Below are 17,449 nucleotides of genomic sequence, written 5' to 3' on the forward strand. Positions count from 1 at the left end.
GCTTCTATACCCCAACAGATAAGTCTAAAACAAAATAAATTAAATAACCAACTAAAGAGATAAAAATCTGAAATAAAAACCAAATCCTAGTCAGAAAACAAAACACACAAAAGAGAAGGACAAAGAAACAATTCGATAACATATCCTATTTAAAATCTAGGTCGTCACAACATCAGATGGGTTACTTTGATCATCAGTTGCACCTCTAGTCCTCCTCCCATATCGGGTCTTCTCTTGAGCACCATGACCAGCTGTTCTCACTCCGTGGTCTTCATCTTAGGTGGCATGATCAAAATTACCTTCACAGGTAAATTATTGTCCATATTCATATCTTTCACCTCCACCACCTGTTCCGCTTCCACCCTTTCCACCATCATCAGAACTATCTGGAGTTGTTGTACCACCCCACGCATCATCACTATCTGAATTATCTTCTGGGTTTTTAACAACTTCTTCAGATAAGACTCTCTCTACGTTGATTCAAGCATTAGTTGCAGTTTCTACAACTTGTGGAAGAGGTCTTCCAGCTTCATCATCGAGGTGTGCAGGCATAATCCAATCATGAAGTGGATCAATGCCATTATCAAGCGGCTCGCTTGCAACATGAAGTAGATCTATATAGTTGTTTTCATTGACCACATTATTCTTTGCCTGTTTATCTCGCAGCCGCAGCTTCATGTTGTAGTAGCAGTATACAAGCTTTTCCAACTTCTGATATGCCAAACGATTCCTTTGCTTGGTATGAATAATAGCAAATGTACTCCAATTTCTCTCACACGCAGAAGAAGAAGCCGTTTGTGCCAAAATACGCAGTGCAATTTTCTGCATGTTTGGTGCAGAATACCCACATTGTGTCCACCAATCAGCTGTAAAGCTACTACAATGAGTTACTGCTATAATAGATCAACATTTTCTATTAAAGAAATTAATACATTGTGTCCACTAGTACCAAATCTCTCCTCACACAGATTTGCATTTAGAGAATTACTTCTCACCCAAAATTGCCTTGAGGGTATTTATCCAATTCTCCTCACCTAGATTCGCCTTGAGGGGATTTTTTTTCCTCACCTAGATTCGCCTTGAGGGGATTTTCTACTCACCTAGATTCACCTTGAGGGGATTTCTCCTCACTCAAATTTGCCTTTAGGAAATCTCTCTTCACACAGATTTTCATTTAGAGAATTACTGAGTTTTTTTTAATTTTTACCTCAAATTTTACAGATATTTCTTCACTTTATCGGGATATATCGCAAATATCTAATATATCGGGGATATTTGACGATGTCGAAGAAATTTCGCAGAAACGGTGACAGATAAGATATTTACCCCCTTAGATATATCGGTTCGTCGAAAAAATGAGATATCCGGGGATATATCGGAAATATCGCTGAGATTTAGAACTTTTGCACACAAAAATTTGTGTGTTTGCAGTGTTCTATATACAGAATTTTCTCCGTGTGAATATCTATGTGAACCAAATCTGTGTGTGATGGGGGGTTTTTCTAGTAGTGGAAGACGACATGCTGGACATGGCCACCATATTGAGATCAAGATCGAGAGATAGAGAGAGAGCAACTACGATTTAGTTATGAGGATCTGGTTTGTTGAATCTTTAAAGTTACTGGGATTGATCTAAAAATAGGGAATATGATGAACAAAACAATTTGCTTAACATAAAATCTTTAAAAGAAAATGAGTTTTTTTTTTTTACTTTTTATTTTTATTTTTTAGGGGGAAGACGTCAATTTTATATATGAATGAACTAGTTCATACATGGAGTAGCTACAGCGCTACTGATAGCTACAGGGACAGGCCCCTGCCATACAAGATCTAGATCGGAGTTGAGAGCTAAACTAGCTAGTCCTGAACTATAGAAAATGGAAGCAGAATTTGCTGCCCTGAACTTCTCACTTAATTTTTGATTTTGATTATTATGACTATTTTATTTTTTTTATTTTTTTATTATATAATTATATGTTATACAAATAAAAATAAAATAAATTAAATTAAAAACCGCTTAGGTTCCCAAGCGTCACAGTCCTTGTCACCGCCGAACTAGCGTCTTGCGATTTTTAGAACATTAATTTATAGGGAAAATGATCATTTACCCAATTTCAGCTTAAAAATTGTCCACTTGCTCCACCAAGAGTTTAAAAACCTCATTTACCCAAAACACTCTAAGGGATTATTTCCCCTTTACACAATTAATTCTTTTTTATTTCTTTTTATTTATTTTTGAGACTTTTTTGCCCTCTCCTTCTTTCTCACTTAGAGGGAGAAATCATCCTCCACCTTGCCGGACTTTGGTGACCAGCGGCCGACCGCCGACTCCGGTGACCGGACTCCGGTGACTAGTGGTCGGCCTCGGACTCCGGTGACCGGAATCTGGTGACCGGTGACCGGAGACAGGAATCCGGCGACCGGAGAATACCCAGTAACCATATTATTGCCCCCCAGTAATCATATTATTGCCCCCCAAAAAACATATTATTGCCTCCCAAATATCATATTATTGCCTCCAATAATCGTGTTATTGTCGTCCAGTGAATTGTATGAAGGGTGATTCTAGTTGGACCTCCAAATTTGCTATTTGGACCTCCCATACTTAGTACACCTCAAATTTACTTTTTATAATACTTAAAAGGCTAAGTAGACCTCCTTATTTTTACCAAAACACCCTTGAACATAAGATACAACAATATGTTACTCTACTCTTTATCTCTATCTGCAACATGAGAAGAAGAATGAATCAAAATCACATGATATTGTTCTCTTATGAGTAGGTCTCTCCTCCATCAAAATTAATAAGAGGTTCTCGATCTTGATATGTTGCTGGAATCCTTTTGATTTTGCTAAAAGAAGGAATTTCAAGGGTTTTGGATTGGAAGATCGAGTATAATACTCAATGAATTTAGTTTAAGGAAATTCCAAATCAGATTGTTTTGAATTTATTTTTGTATTAAATGATGGGCCATGTATGAAATTATTGTTTTTTTTAGGTAAATTTTAAAACTATATGTCAATATAAGGAAATTCCGGAAAAATAAAAAATTATTTTCATTGAATGTTATATTTAGGGAGGTAATTTAAAAAAGTAATCCTCCCAATGTTAGATCTTGAAGCTTTGGGCCGCGATCTTCTGCTCCAGCACCAAGCACCGCTGCCCCATTGCCCCCATGCTCGCAAGCTTCAATGCCAGATCCTGAGACTTGCAGCGCCGGCGATTCTTTCTCCGCCTGAAAACGAATCTGGAATTGATTAGGATCGGTGGGATGGTACGTAGAGCAGATCATGTCTGTTGGCCGGTGATGGTTCTTTTCTTGCTAGCTGGGGGTTAGGATCGGTGTGTCGGCGTAGATTCGGTGGTGGACTGGAGTTGATGGGATTGTGGTGACGTTGCTTGGCTCGGCGCAATCTGGCCCGATATAGGTTGGATCCGATCGGAATTTTTCGATCTGCATCTGGGCTTTTGATTCCGGCATGGGGAAGGGAATGGTTGGAGACGGTTTTCCACTGCGTTGCGGGGATGGAATGAGGTTGACGGCGTTCCGGCGAGGAGAGAAGGAAAGTCTACGGTGAGAGAAGAAATCGGTGAGAGAGAGAGAGAGTCTGAGAGGATAGAGTTAAATAATAGGGGGCAAAATTGTCTCTAGATGTTAGATTGGGTAAATGGGGTTAAAAAACTCTTGGTGGAGTAAGTGGGCAATGTTCATGCTGAAATTGGGTAAGTGGTCGCGACCCCTAATTTATACTAATACCCCTACTGATAGTTGGAATGGTTCGACTAAGACAATGTACATACTAAACCTATAAATCCATACATAACCGCAAGCTAGTAATTTATATTAGTTATTTATTTATTTATTTTTTCAATTTTGAGAGAGTGGAGATTTAAATTTGGAAATATCATCCACAATTGGGGAGCAAATTACTAAAACACTATTAAGACACATATATTTTGTTTCAAATTTTAATTTCACACTGTAAAACATCGTGGCTCATAACCCAATAACCATAAAAAATTCACAAACCATTTTTTTTTCTTGTTAATGTAATTTTTTTTAAAGTTATTGTGAAACAAATGGTGTAGCTTATATGTTAGCTTACATTGTTAAATACTCTTTTCTGAATTGATAAGATGAAACACGTGAATATATATTCTTTATGATAATTTTAATAATATACAGGCGGTAATGTATCTTCTATTGGCTATTGCATTTTTTTTTTTTTGAGAGTAATAGTCAATCATTTTATTGATAATAATAAGAAAATAATAAGAAGAAAAATTACAAATTATAGATGTAGAAACTACATCAAAATAGAAAATAAAAACAATACTAGATGCACTAAGGCATCAGAAATAAAACCTAGCAAGGATACGAAGGAATGCAATTAAGCATTTGATGAAGCACTGGACTGAGCCCGAACTATGTAAAACGGTACCAATAGTATGGTCGACCATACTTCCACGCACAAAAATACGTCGAATAGAGGGTACCCTTCTATCAAGGTAACCGGCAGTAGTGTGACCGACCTTGCCTACTCCACGCAAATTAATTCGTTGAGTAGAGAGCAATCTTCTACCTAAATAACCAAAATACCAATTCCACCATGAAGCAAAAACTCGGGTTCTTAGTAAGTCTCCCGGATCCCAAATACGAATCCAAAAATCAGCAGACCCGCACAAAATTGGTAGGACCCCCAAAAGCAAGGCCCAATCAAGATTCCAGTTTATGCAACCGGGAGGAACATAAGTCCAGGCCCACAAGATTTTCATCTAGGCACCAAAACAGAATCTGGTCTCGACCCTCGCCATTGCTCCATCGTCCGTCGCTGTGGACAATCACCCCCAGCTTTTGCACCACCACGGACTCCGCCTCGCAGGAGAAGAATAACACTCCCCTCTGCAGCTTGGTAAAAACACAACAGCCAAACCCTCCCACTTGAAATCTGTCAATCGATTTCGCCACCACTGACAATTGTCCGCCGCAGCCGAGAAAACGTTTGAGAGAATTCAGATCTGGTCCATACGTTCCCACCGCCGTCGCTGAGTGCCTCCGCCACCCAAACTCATGGCTTGATCTCCAATTCGTCAACAACCTCCCTGGATCCCAGATCCGGATCCGACCCAACAACTCCTCTTTCCTAAGGAAAGGTCGCCGGCCACTTGCCCAGATCAAACTCAACCTTGATTCCTAGATCGTAAAAACCTGAAGAAGAGGAAAAAAATCACGAACCGCTACTGTAGGGGAAGTCGTAGACCACGCCTTCGAGGAGCAAAACGGAAGAGAAGAAGAGACGGTTTGCACCGCTCGCGAGGTATACGACACCAGGGTAGATGCCGCCATTGTACGCCATCAAAGATGGAGAAAGTTGTAGAGACGCCCACCCATTGGCGGCGTTCTCTCGCTATTGCATTATTTATTTTTTACCAAATGTCCGAGCAACAATCACCAGCTAGCCAAACTCCTAAAATAAATTCTATTGAAAAAAAATTATACTCTTAAAAAAAAAAGTGCTCACTATTTTTTAAAAGTGCTCCCTTTTTTTTTATGAGAATAAATGTCAACTCCATTAATAATAAGAAAGATTACAAAAGACATATGTATAAACTACATCATAAATGAAAAATACGAAAATAAAGCAATGAACATAAAACCTAGCAAAGATACGATCGGATGCAAAAATGCATCTGAGGACGCATCGGGTGTAAACCGTGCTATGTGAAAAGTTACTAATAGTATGACCAACCATAACAGGGTAATCTTCTATCAAAGTAACCGGTGGTATGACCGACCAAGCAGATTCCTCGTACATCTTACGTCGAAAAGAGAACAATCTTCCACCTATGTTACTGATAGTGTGACCATCCACAAAAGGGCAATCTTCTAACAATGTAACTGGTGATGTGACCATCCAAACATCTTCCACGCAAAAAATACGCCAAACAGAGATCAATCTTCCACCAAAGTGACCTAAGAACCAAAAGGATGAAAACCAAAAGACAATCAACCTCAAAACCCAGATCCAGGCCAAGTGCCTTGCCCAAATCCAGACCCAGATCCGACCCAGATCCCAAATCCGGATCTTCAAACCAATCTGCACCACCCGGTCGCTCAGCATCCTCAGCCTGGGAAAGCTGCGGCCAATCGACTCAGCATCCGGCGCTCTGTCGCCCGTCACACGCCTCCCAACGTCGCTCATATCAACCTTCCAGACGCGAATCCAGAACCGCCGTACGCGACCAAGACTCGCCTCCATCGTACGACGCTCGTCCACCACCAGAAGTGGAAAGCGATTCCACCATCCGAGCCTCCAATGGCCTCGAGAATCACCATAGTAACTCCGGCGCATGGAAGAGAAACGAGGCAAGCAACCCTCGCTGCTACGCCAGATCCCTACCGCACCACCGGAATCACCCAAATCCTCCATATTCATGAAGGAAGATTCAGAAGCAAACCACGTGGGCGGCTGCTCTCTCCCCTAGCAAAGCGCTATGTCAATTTTTTTTTTTTATTACAAAAGAGAGAATCTTAAGTGCTCCCTAGTTGTAGGAATGTCTATAATTCTATTTTTTGAAAGTGCTCCCTCATGTAACTTTCCTATATGTACAATATATAAGTTTGACTTTAGTTTTTGCAAAAAAAAAAATATAATTCTATTACACACCAACGACGTCGTTTGATCTTTTTCTTTGCCCTTTCTTTCTGAAACTTTGAATATACGACCCGACCCGGATTAACCCAACTTTCAATTCTAGCGAGGGAGATGAAACCCGGGTCAACGGTTTCGGATCGGGGAAAACCCAAATAATGAAAACAGCTCACACCTGCTACAATGCAAACAGATTGAAATTAAATTTCAGAAAAATTGGACGTTGCAAATTCCTCAGATCTTCGCTGCTGAAGAACCTCAAAATTTGAAGCCCTAGGTTTTCTCTCAGAGTCCACCGTAGTCATCATTTGCATCCAGGTACCTCCAACTCTCTTCGTCTCTCTCTTCCTTCACTCCTACATCATTTCCATTACTCCTCCTCATTCTCCGATCCGAAGCTCCGAAAATGTAACACCAAATTGTTCTACAAAATCAACGTTTTTTGTTCTTGGATCTGTTCTATTTGTTGTGATTTGTAGTAGGCGTTGATTTTGGAAAGGTTTTAAGAGTGAGTTGAATTGATGATTGGAATTTGTTTTGAATGCGGTTGTGGACTGGTAATGGAATTTTAGTTTTGATCAGGATTTTGAGTGGAAATGCATCACGCTCCGGCGACGATCGAGGAACAGTTGCTGCTGAAAGCAATCAAGGAAGAATGCCCCTGGGAGAGTCTACCGAAACGGCTCCAAGCGACGTTGTCTTCGAAAGAAGAATGGCACAGAAGGTTAGTGTAGCCAATGCTATTTGTTTTGTGCAAACTTTCGGAGCAATGCTTACGGAAAGTACATGGATTCATGCTTCATTGTAAAGTTTGGACGAATGTAATGTGATTTAAGAAGTTTAGACTTGTGGAGATACTTTGCTTTTTTGCCACCGGCTTAGATTCGTTGACTCCGTGCAGGGTGATTGAGCATTGCATAAAGAAAAGACTGCAATGGAGCAGTTGCTTTGCTCGAAAAATGTGCAAGGAAAGTGAATATTATGAAGACATGATGCGGTACTTGCGAAGGAATCTAGCGGTACGTTCCTTACATGGGAAAGTTCATTAGAAATCATTTTGTTGAATTATCCTGAAGAAACCATGAGACCGCACTTACAGTATGTAGATTTTTTTTTTTTCCCTAGAAGTTCCAATACAGTTCTTTGTAATTTGTGCTTTTGATTGTGACACTGAATTAATAACTAGAATGACATCACTGCTTAACTTTGTCTTTCAATTTTCATATGAAATGAAACTCTACTAAGGGATACAACTCTTTTTTGACCTACATGTAGTATGATGTTTTCTTTTACTTCAAGTATAGGTTTCTGCAGTTTACATGTTGGTTTTGTTATTTGCAGCTGTTTCCCTATCACCTTGCAGAGTATGTTTGTCGTGTAATGAGGGTGTCACCTTTCCGATACTACTGCGATATGATTTTCGAAGTTATGAAAAATGGTAATAATTTACTTGTTTTTAACACATCCTTTGTGAACTACTATTAGTTTACATTTTTTTTTTTACTGTCATTTGTAGATAGTTTCTCTGAGAAAGAGAGAATAATGCATATATTCTCTATCCAGAGTACAGTTTGTTGCCTAATTCTGCTTTCTAAGTTTCCACATCCTGCTTATGCAGTCTCAATTTAAATTACTTAAGACATAAGTTTCAACCTTAAAATAAGTATGAAGATATATTTTTAATATGGATATAATACTTTTCAGCTTCTCTGCTGGTAATTTATACAGAAACTTGTCATTAGTATGTGAATTTGGTGGAAGATGCTGCTTAATTGTGTATTAGCGTACTCAGTTAGAAATTAGAAGAATACATAAAAATATTATCAATCTCCCCTCCCAACAGAATCCAAGACTAAATGGGCAGACTAGAATTAGCTGTATTCTATGCAATACAATAGTATGGTAGAAAGTAATATCTTATTGATCCTTATGATCAAAGTTATATACTCTATAACATAGGCTTTATCCAATTAAGAATACTCTTTCAATCAAATAAAGACTTCAATTATTTCTGTGTCTAGCTTATAGGAAAGGAGTTGGTTGATGCATAGTAAACACTAGTATGTGTCTTCTTATTCATATAGGTAAATCGAAGGATAGGAAATACAGATGGTAACACACATTGAAGAGGATGATCTGACTAGAAGGTTGAATGCAAATTTGCCACTAATTTATCTTTGTAGGAGTCTTATTATGTTTCATTGAACCGATCCTTGTTAACTACCAAAGTTTATTTTTAGATGAGTCAGGATGAAACTAGGAGTAGTCATGAAAGCTCAGTGTAGTACAATTGTACCAGCTAAAAACTTAAACTTGCGACCAGTGAGGAATTGCAGCTTGCAGAAACTTGAAATTGATAATCTTGTCGTTTTGCCCCCCTAAGCTTAAGAAGTAAAGATGTTACATGATGATTTGGGATTATGGACTAGATTAAATGGGTCAGGCATCCTAATCTGGATTTGTATAATATGAAAAATATTCATTGGTAGCAAAACATATGTCCGCATTTAAATAGATTGGTGTAATTTCTATTTTTCTCATAAGAGGTCTAAGATTTAACAAAGAATATGCCCGTCAATGGTGTTGAATTAGCTGACTGGGCTTAACCAAGTTGAGCAATGCTCTAAGAATATGTTTTATTATTTTTTCTGTAGATAAATTATCTATCGAGGCTTTTAACAGTTGATCCTCCTTCTCATGCATGTCATATTATTTGCAGAGCAACCGTATGATAGCATCCCCAATTTTAGTGCTGCAGATGCCTTGAGACTTACAGGGATCGGAAGAAACGAATTTATTGATATAATGAACAAGTGCAGATCTAAGGTATTAATTAATCAAATTTGCTAGTCTGTTTGTGGGGTACATTGCAGTGCATACATGCCTGGTATGTGAATACAGATATTGCATGGGTACCCACACGTCAAAGGTATCGGGTCTAACATGACCTGAACAACATTTTGTACAGATAAAAAATTGAGAATCGTTTGGCATGTTTTAGAGCTACTTCACCTGGTCTCAAGATCATTATTTCACTTCAATTTTTATCTACTTCATGACATCCAAGAGAAAAAAGTAAATGCCTTTGAGTCATTAACTGAAAAAAAAAAATTGAGTTTCATCAAATCATTTTTACTTGTTCAGCTAAAAGTTGCTAACCTGTTTTATTTTTAAAATGAGACTAGCGTAGACTTTAGCTGAGGAGGTTGAACCTCATTTATTAAAATAATGTAATTTCATTTATGAATTTCATCTGTCACTAAATTAATATTGGAGATGGTTCAAAATTTATTGAGATGAAAATTTGGAAGGACTTCGTGTTGTCTTACCTGTTTATCTTATTTTGAGCTATCCAGAAAATTATGTGGAAGCTGAACAAGTCAATTGCAAAGGAACTTTTACCTACACAACCTGTGGATTTTGCTATTGAACCGTGGTGGGGAATTTGTCTAGTGAATTTTACACTGGAAGAATTTAAGGTGAGAACTAAGACTAATAATTATTCTAAACCTTAATCTTTGGAATATTCAGTGGAATCACAAGACATTGGTTATGGTCTTTTGGCCAAACTCATAATAGTTCCCTTCATTTGTAGAAACTTTCAGAGGAAGAAATGGCTACGATAGATAAAGTATGTAAAGAGGAAGCAAATTCTTATATCCTATTCGATCCTGATATTATTAAGGGTCTTCATCAACGAGGATTAATATACTTTGATGTTCCTGTGTATCCCGATGATCGTTTTAAAGGTGAGTTGTATGGATTACCAGTTAGAATGCTAAATAGACTTTCTGACTTTATCTCTGTTCACTGCCTGATTGAATTAGTTTTAGGCTAGACTGAAATTAGATTCTGAAGGCCTAAACAAACTTCCTAAGAATGTTTTATGAGCAATACTTATTGGTTTCATTCTTTGGTATTCATCCAATATATTCAGGTAGCACTTTTTTTTTTTTTTTTTTTTTTTTTTTTGGGGGGGGGGGGGGAGGATGAAATTCTGTTTTAATTATTTAAAAAAAGACGCTCTGAAACTTAAAATGTTTAGTCTCTTGCATTTAAGTACATTTCTTTTTCCCAACCTAAGTGCTAGCGATCAATTAGCCCAGCTCAGAGCTTGTGAACTTTCTGTTCACTGTGGATCCAGTGATTTCATCTACTCTTTTCTATTACAATATGCTATATATCAGGACAAATTCCTTATCTAGGCTTTCCTAATGTTTGACTTCAAGCCTGAGATCATCGGGAATAATCTGTTTCTCCATTTTTCGTAATTGTTTGTCAATATACCATCATTTGTTAAGGAATTAGACTTCTATTTTGTTGTGGACTGTAGCCATGGATTATTAATAGATATTGTGGTCCAGTTTCCAGGCTTGAAGGATTTGTTTCCAACAGAGAGCAATCTTATGAAGATCCTATAGAGGAGTAAGGAACTTGTTTTAGTACAAATGTGGCTTGTTTTTCATTTCAATATTCTATACTGGCAGTGGAACCAGGATAACAATACTCCATATTTTATTATTCAGGATACTATATGCAGTATTTGTTGTTTCAAGTGAGAATGCAACTGTCGCTGAGCTGGCATCAACATTACAGGCTGACCTTGCACAGCTGCAGGCTGCTGCATCTTTTGCATGTCGATTGGGATGGGCCGTAAAAGTATTTGACCCAGCATCTGTTCTTCAAGATGCAGGTTTACCGGGATCTCCTAGAAACAGTCTTAGTGATGAAGATCCATCTCATCGTAGTACGGGCTCAAGGAATATGTTTGCTGATGGTGATGCTACTATACAAGGTGATGCTTCAGGGAGAGAAAACTATGGGCCAGTTTCTTCACAGGATCGCGTTGCATTTGTTGTTGATGCTAACATAACATCCTATCTTATGATGGGGTCTGTTTCACCAGGTTTGTATCTTCTTCTGAATACCAGATTTGTTTATGGCACTAATTCTATAGATAAGGAGGCTTGTATCTGCAGTTGTGGTTGAATGAACAAATATAGAGCTGTAAACTTCCCTCAACACATAAACTGATCTAAATGTCGGGAAGAGGCACTAGCACTATTAGATGCAGTAGACCACAAATACATAAAACACCTGGTATTTGGTTTGCCTCTTTTTCCTTTGCAGCTGCTTGACCTGATCTATATGAGCTCTCAGCAGCTACTTCATATCTTACAATGTCTTTCATGTGCTGGTCTTCCCATTGTGGCATTAATTTTACAAAACCTTCTTTTACTTTTTGCTTCACAAATTTCCTGAAATGCACCATAGTGGTGCTAGTTATTTACATAAATCTTTCAAAATTCAAACAAACTGTAAGAAAAGGGTGGACTTCTCAAGCAAACAAGGTTAGGGTATTCTCCTTTTGCTAGAAACCTGGCTTATAAAAGTAGAGACAGGCTTTCAGAAACTCTACCCTTGGTTTCATTCAATCGACTTCTATACAGTTAGCATCCTTTCCCAATCTTTTTTCATGCACTTTGAAGTTATTTAAGCAAGACTTTTCTCGAAGAAAAGTTATTTGAGCAAAAGGGCATTATTTCCGCATTTTTTTGTACTTTTAAGCTCATTAAATGACAAATAGACGTGTCTGTATATTTGGTGTTGTTTTTTATGACACCCTCCCCCTCTCCTCCCAAAAAAAAGAAAAAGAAAAAAAGAATTAGGACGCCCAATGATAGAGCGACTGCTAGGCGGACTCTTGCCATTTCAGGCAGCAAATAAAAGTAGTATCTGTGCTTCCACCAGATACTGCCATGTTTTAAATGTTCTCTTAGGCTTGAATTGTATATCTTTTGAAATCACCCATAATTGTTTCAGGTCTGAAATCTCATGCTGTGACGCTATACGAAGCGGGAAAGTTGGGTCATGCTAGCATTACAGATCTTTGCAAGGATCTTAGTACGCTAGAGGGCACCAAATTTGAAGGAGAACTGCAGGAATTTGCAAATCATGCATTTAGCCTCCGTTGTGTTTTGGAATGCCTTCAATCAGGAGGAGTTGCAACTGATGTGAAAGCTGACGAAGTTTGCAATATGAAGGATATGATAAATTTCAATGATGATGAGGCTGCGATCATACCTAACATCCCTCTGACTGATCAATCAGGAGACCTTAGTACGCATGAAGACGCAATTGATGATGATGGTTCTAAGAAATCAGGGATGCCCCAGGACAGTTCCGTTTTGGTCGAACATGTTAATAATATTACAAGTGAGGAAGTAATGATTGGTACTTCATCAGAAGATAGCACTTGCTTAAATGAAGTCTCTAAATCAGATTCTAATCTTCAAAGTTGTGAGAAACTGATGCCTGATGAAGGTTCAGATGTTGGAGGAGAACTGTTTAAGAGGAAAAAGAAATTCCGAGTGGATATCCTTCGCTGTGAAAGCTTGGCGTCCCTTGCACCAGCCACTTTAGATCGGTTGCTTCGTCGTGACTATGATATTGTTGTGTCTATGGTTCCTCTTCCGCCGTCGTCAGTACTTCCTGGACCTACAGGTCCTATTAATTTTGGTCCTCCCTCTTATTCATCGATGACTCCTTGGATGAAAATAGTATTGTACTCAACTTTGGGCTGTGGACCTCTATCGGTTATTCTGATGAAGGGACAATGCTTACGCTTACTTCCTGCACCACTAGCTGGTTGTGAAAAAGCCCTTTTATGGTCTTGGGATGGTTCTTCAGTTGGAGGGTTGGGAGGCAAGTTTGAAGGAAATCTAGTAAAGGGAAATATACTTCTACATTGCTTAAATTCAATTCTTAAATACTCTGCTGTACTAGTGCAGCCCCTCAGTAGGTATGACCTCGATGAATCAGGAAAAATTGTTACTATGGATATTCCATTACCGCTGAAGAACTCTGATGGTTCAATTGAATGCATGGGGAAGGAATTGGGACTGTCTGAAAAGGAAGCTTCAGAACTGGATTCTATGTTAACTGCTTTGGCAAACAAGATAGAATTGTGGACAGTTGGCTATATTCGCGTATTGAAACTTTTCAGAGAAAGAGATTCAGACCACTTTGCACCTGATGATGAGAAGTATGAATGGGTCCCGTTAAGTGTGGAATTTGGGATGCCACTATTTAATCCAAAATTGTGCAATAATATTTGCGAAAGAGTGGTATCATCACAATTACTTCAAAAAGATTTATTTACCAAGCATCATGATGCAATGCAAGGCTTACGGAAAAGTTTACGTGATGTTTGTACAGAGTACCAAGCAACAGGTGCTGCCGCAAAACTTCTTTACCAGAAAGAGCAACCAAAGGACTTCTCACGGCATCTCATGAATTATGCGAGTGGAAGGTGGAATCCTCTTATAGACCCTTCTTCTCCAATTTCAGGAGCCTCGAGTGATCATCAGAGACTAAAACTAGTTAGTCGACATCGTTCCCGAACTGAAGTTTTGAGCTTTGATGGAAGCATTCTAAGGTCTGTCTCAAGCTGTTCTATTTTGCTCTTGTTTGTAACTTTCATTTTGATGAGTTTTTGAGTTTGTGTATTCTTTATAGTTTGGGCACATAGATACCTCCGATTAGAACTCTTGCAATAATATTGGATATTACCTCTAAAATTCTGCATATGTTTTGGTAAATACGAAATAAGTGTTGGACATTGGTGGAGGAGTAAAACTTAGGTGTCAATGGTGTTTACACCCTTTTTTTGTATTTTGCTCATTAAGTTTTATGAATCATGGATGAGGAATAAACAATGATCTAGTTGGTTATGGATATCATTCAGATCTGTGTTGTGAAGGTATGTGTATTAATTTCTCTAACTTCCATAATATTCACTGGTACTCAGATCATATGCTCTATCTCCTGTTTATGAGGCTGCCACAAGGCCAGTAGAAGAATCCACTTCAGTGAGCACTCCAAAAGTTGAGCAAGAAGAATCTGACAGCAAAGACGTCGTCCTTCCTGGTGTTAATCTTCTTTTTGATGGCTCAGAGTTGCACCCCTTTGAGATAGGTGCTTGTCTACAGGCTCGGCAACCAGTCTCATTAATAGCAGAGGCAGCAGCTGCTTCTGCATCTCTGCAACAAACTAGGGCTTCATCCTAGAAATGCGGTTCAGTGGCATTTATAGACTCATCATGTTACTAACAAGTAACAAGTGACTGCCATGTCCTTCATGCTTATTGTCTGGCTCGTCTCCTCATCTTTGAGGTTGGTAAAATGTGCGTCCGCTCCAGCTTAGTTCAGAGGTAAACAATGTCATTGTTGTTTTTTGTTTTTGTTTTTGCTTGTTTGTCTGTTCCCCCTCCCTAGTGTGACTTTAAGAATTTCTGGAACTCTTTTTAATCTTGATTGTGCCTGACACAACTCTACAAATGACCTCATAGTTATGATTTTATATTTAATTTGTAGATTAAGTTCTTATGGGGGAATATGCATGCAACCTCATTTGAAAAGAGTGATTTTAAAACTTCTTTGCTACAATTTAGTGCGAAAATGTTGAGATGAGTATCTGAAACATTATTTTATATCTGTGAGGTACTGCTGACTGGAAAGTTTCATTTTTAAAACTGATCATACTCTCCTAGTTTTCCCTTTCATCTTTCATCACATTTATCCTAAATCTCCCTTTCCAAGTATGAATGTCTTTTTGTCTATTTGTTATTATCTCTTCACTTGTTTGATCACCTGTTATATTAATGCAGGTAGTTGATTTGGTACAAAACTTTGTCTGATCATGGATACACCCCTGGTTTGTAACTATAATGAAAAAGAGACTGAACAGCGTTTTGGTCAAGTATACCTTGATCATAAATGATGCTGAGCTCATGGTTACTTATATCCACCATTAAAGAAAACACACATTTTTTTTTTTTTTATCATTTTATGTTCGTAATTTTTTTTTTTCCCTTTTTGGGGTGGGGGGAGATAGATATCATGCTCGTGTGTTGTTGCACAATTTTGATTGATTAATATGTGAAAACATTCTTGGGTAGAAGGAGAAAGAATTAAAGAAATGAAGGCATTCTGCGGCAAAACTGCTTTCAACTTGTTAGGTGACAGTTTTCACTGCTTTTGGTAATTTCACTCTTGTGGAGAAACAATCTACTGCAGTGCGCTTGTCTTTTTTTCTCTCACTTCGAAGAAATTTTCTGGTGACATTCCTTTTCCCTCTGGATTAAAGAAACAATTCCCTAAATACATTTGACGGGAGTGGAGGGAAAAGGGGAAATTGTTAATATCTAAAGTTGGAAGCAAATGTTTATTTATTTGGTTGCAATTTAAGATTATTATGTTTTTGATGAGCACCCAGGAGAGAATTTGCCCGTATGTTTGATAAAATGCAATGAAGCAGAAAATATTCTTATAATTATTTAATTGGCGATTTGTAGTTTGTAATAACTAATACTCAAGATTCGATTTGCTTGAGGGCAGTGAATTTGAAGGAGTATGGATGTGTAGTGTGCCTCTAGTTAATTGGTGCATTTTTCTTCTGGCAGGATAATGTATCTCATCTTTGTGTAAAAGTTTATATTACTCTACGAATTAAAACAATCTTTGTCAAATGTCAGCACTATGAATCTGTGATGCCTTTTCTTCGGGAGTCAAGAGTACCTGAATTGTAGGCTGTCTCAACCAAAAGAGATTGAATTACAAGCTTAGATAATAAATGTGAAGGAAGAAACCAAGTGAGAGTGAGTCGGTATTAGTCTTCTTCATAACAGGGTATGTCCTGCGACCGCTATACTCGTCTAAAGTGAAGAGAAGCCGAGAAGGTCCCCCCAAAACCATTCATGTGACTTGATCAAATGGTGTTTCTCATTTTTGAAAACCTTCTAGATGGTTCCCTTTAACAAATCACATGATGCGATGTGACATAGCTGGTGTTGCTAGACCTAGGAGTGTTGTAACCGGTCCCGTTCACCTGGTCACTAGCTGACCAGGGATTATATGGTCAGTGACCATCGGATTGAAATCGGACAGTTGACAGTTCTCTAACTTTTTAAAAGATAAAAGCTGTCAACCGTCCAATTTCAATCGGACGGTCACTGACCATATAATCCTTGGTCAGCTAGTGACCAGGGGAACATTTCTGGTATTGTAACAGCTTTGGCTGACTAGTTCTGTTTTGTTTTCTTTGGGCTTTGTACCCCCTTTACACCAAAAAAAAATAAAAAATCACATGATGCGATCGGTGAGTATAAGTAGACATACATTAACATATGGTAAACTCTTTTAATAATTTATGTAGCAGTCATGTGATATTGTGATAGTCTATGTTAATAAAATGAAGACATTATGCAGGTAAATACAAAAGGCCCACAAAAAAAAAAATTAAATTAAATGGACCAATGAACAATGTGTACTTTTTACGTGAGTTAATGATATTAGCTTGAAGAATCACGTATACACAGTAGTCCGAGACCATACAATAATTGTTTTTTCTAATAAATCTTTTAGCTTTTTTTTTTTTTTTTTTTTAAAAAAACCCTTAACCCACCCCACCCTTACATATGTCAGTGAGAATCGAACCCATGACCTATACAATATTGGAATCTAATAAATCTTTTGGCTTTCTAATAGTTAGACAAGTTAACAATTGATCATTTGCAAAAAGTAGACTTATGCCATTAGATCAACTAGTAAAGATCAGTCAATATGATTTAAAAATATGGTGATTCAGCATTATCATCTTTATATTCTACAACATTAAAGCTCTCCACTGTGTAATCCCACTGCTAAGACCAAATTTAATGGTTCCTAGAAGTGTCAATGCCTACCACAAAATAGAATTCTCATAATCACTCAAGTCGAGAAATGAGAGATTTATA

At 38.0% G+C, this 17,449-nt stretch overlaps 1 protein-coding gene across 4 annotated transcripts; it reads left to right on the plus strand.

The window, feature by feature from the left end:
• The first annotated feature begins 6,823 nt into the window (after positions 1-6,823).
• Positions 6,824-15,919, plus strand: LOC133743449 (uncharacterized). Of its 4 annotated transcripts, none has more exons than XM_062171388.1 (12): positions 6,824-6,972; positions 7,237-7,378; positions 7,556-7,673; positions 7,996-8,092; positions 9,374-9,480; positions 10,011-10,133; positions 10,250-10,403; positions 11,019-11,079; positions 11,181-11,560; positions 12,478-14,092; positions 14,465-14,866; positions 15,323-15,919. In XM_062171388.1, the coding sequence occupies exons 2-11, from the start codon at positions 7,251-7,253 to the stop codon at positions 14,721-14,723; spliced, it is 3,042 nt and encodes a 1,013-aa protein (XP_062027372.1). In that variant the 5' UTR covers positions 6,824-6,972; positions 7,237-7,250; the 3' UTR covers positions 14,724-14,866; positions 15,323-15,919. The 4 variants fall into 4 exon arrangements, with proteins under 4 accessions (XP_062027372.1, XP_062027373.1, XP_062027374.1 ...); XM_062171389.1 differs by having other exon boundaries at positions 6,841-6,972; positions 7,227-7,378; XM_062171390.1 differs by lacking the exons at positions 6,824-6,972; positions 7,237-7,378; positions 7,556-7,673; positions 7,996-8,092 and having other exon boundaries at positions 9,384-9,480; positions 10,003-10,133.
• Positions 15,920-17,449: the final 1,530 nt, after the last annotated feature.

This window comes from Rosa rugosa, chromosome 4 (assembly GCF_958449725.1).
Source record: "Rosa rugosa chromosome 4, drRosRugo1.1, whole genome shotgun sequence".
Classification (NCBI taxonomy): domain Eukaryota; kingdom Viridiplantae; phylum Streptophyta; class Magnoliopsida; order Rosales; family Rosaceae; genus Rosa; species Rosa rugosa.

What these genes read in the sequence shown, in the direction of transcription:
- LOC133743449 (XM_062171388.1), top strand. Translation starts at nt 7,251, where the DNA reads ATGCATCACGCTCCGGCGACGATCGAGGAACAGTTGCTGCTGAAAGCA. An exon ending in TTTCGAAGTTATGAAAAATG is followed by an intron (nt 8,093 to 9,373) that starts GTAATAATTTAC and finishes TATTATTTGCAG; the next exon opens with AGCAACCGTATGATAGCATC. An exon ending in TTTGATGGAAGCATTCTAAG is followed by an intron (nt 14,093 to 14,464) that starts GTCTGTCTCAAG and finishes ACTGGTACTCAG; the next exon opens with ATCATATGCTCTATCTCCTG.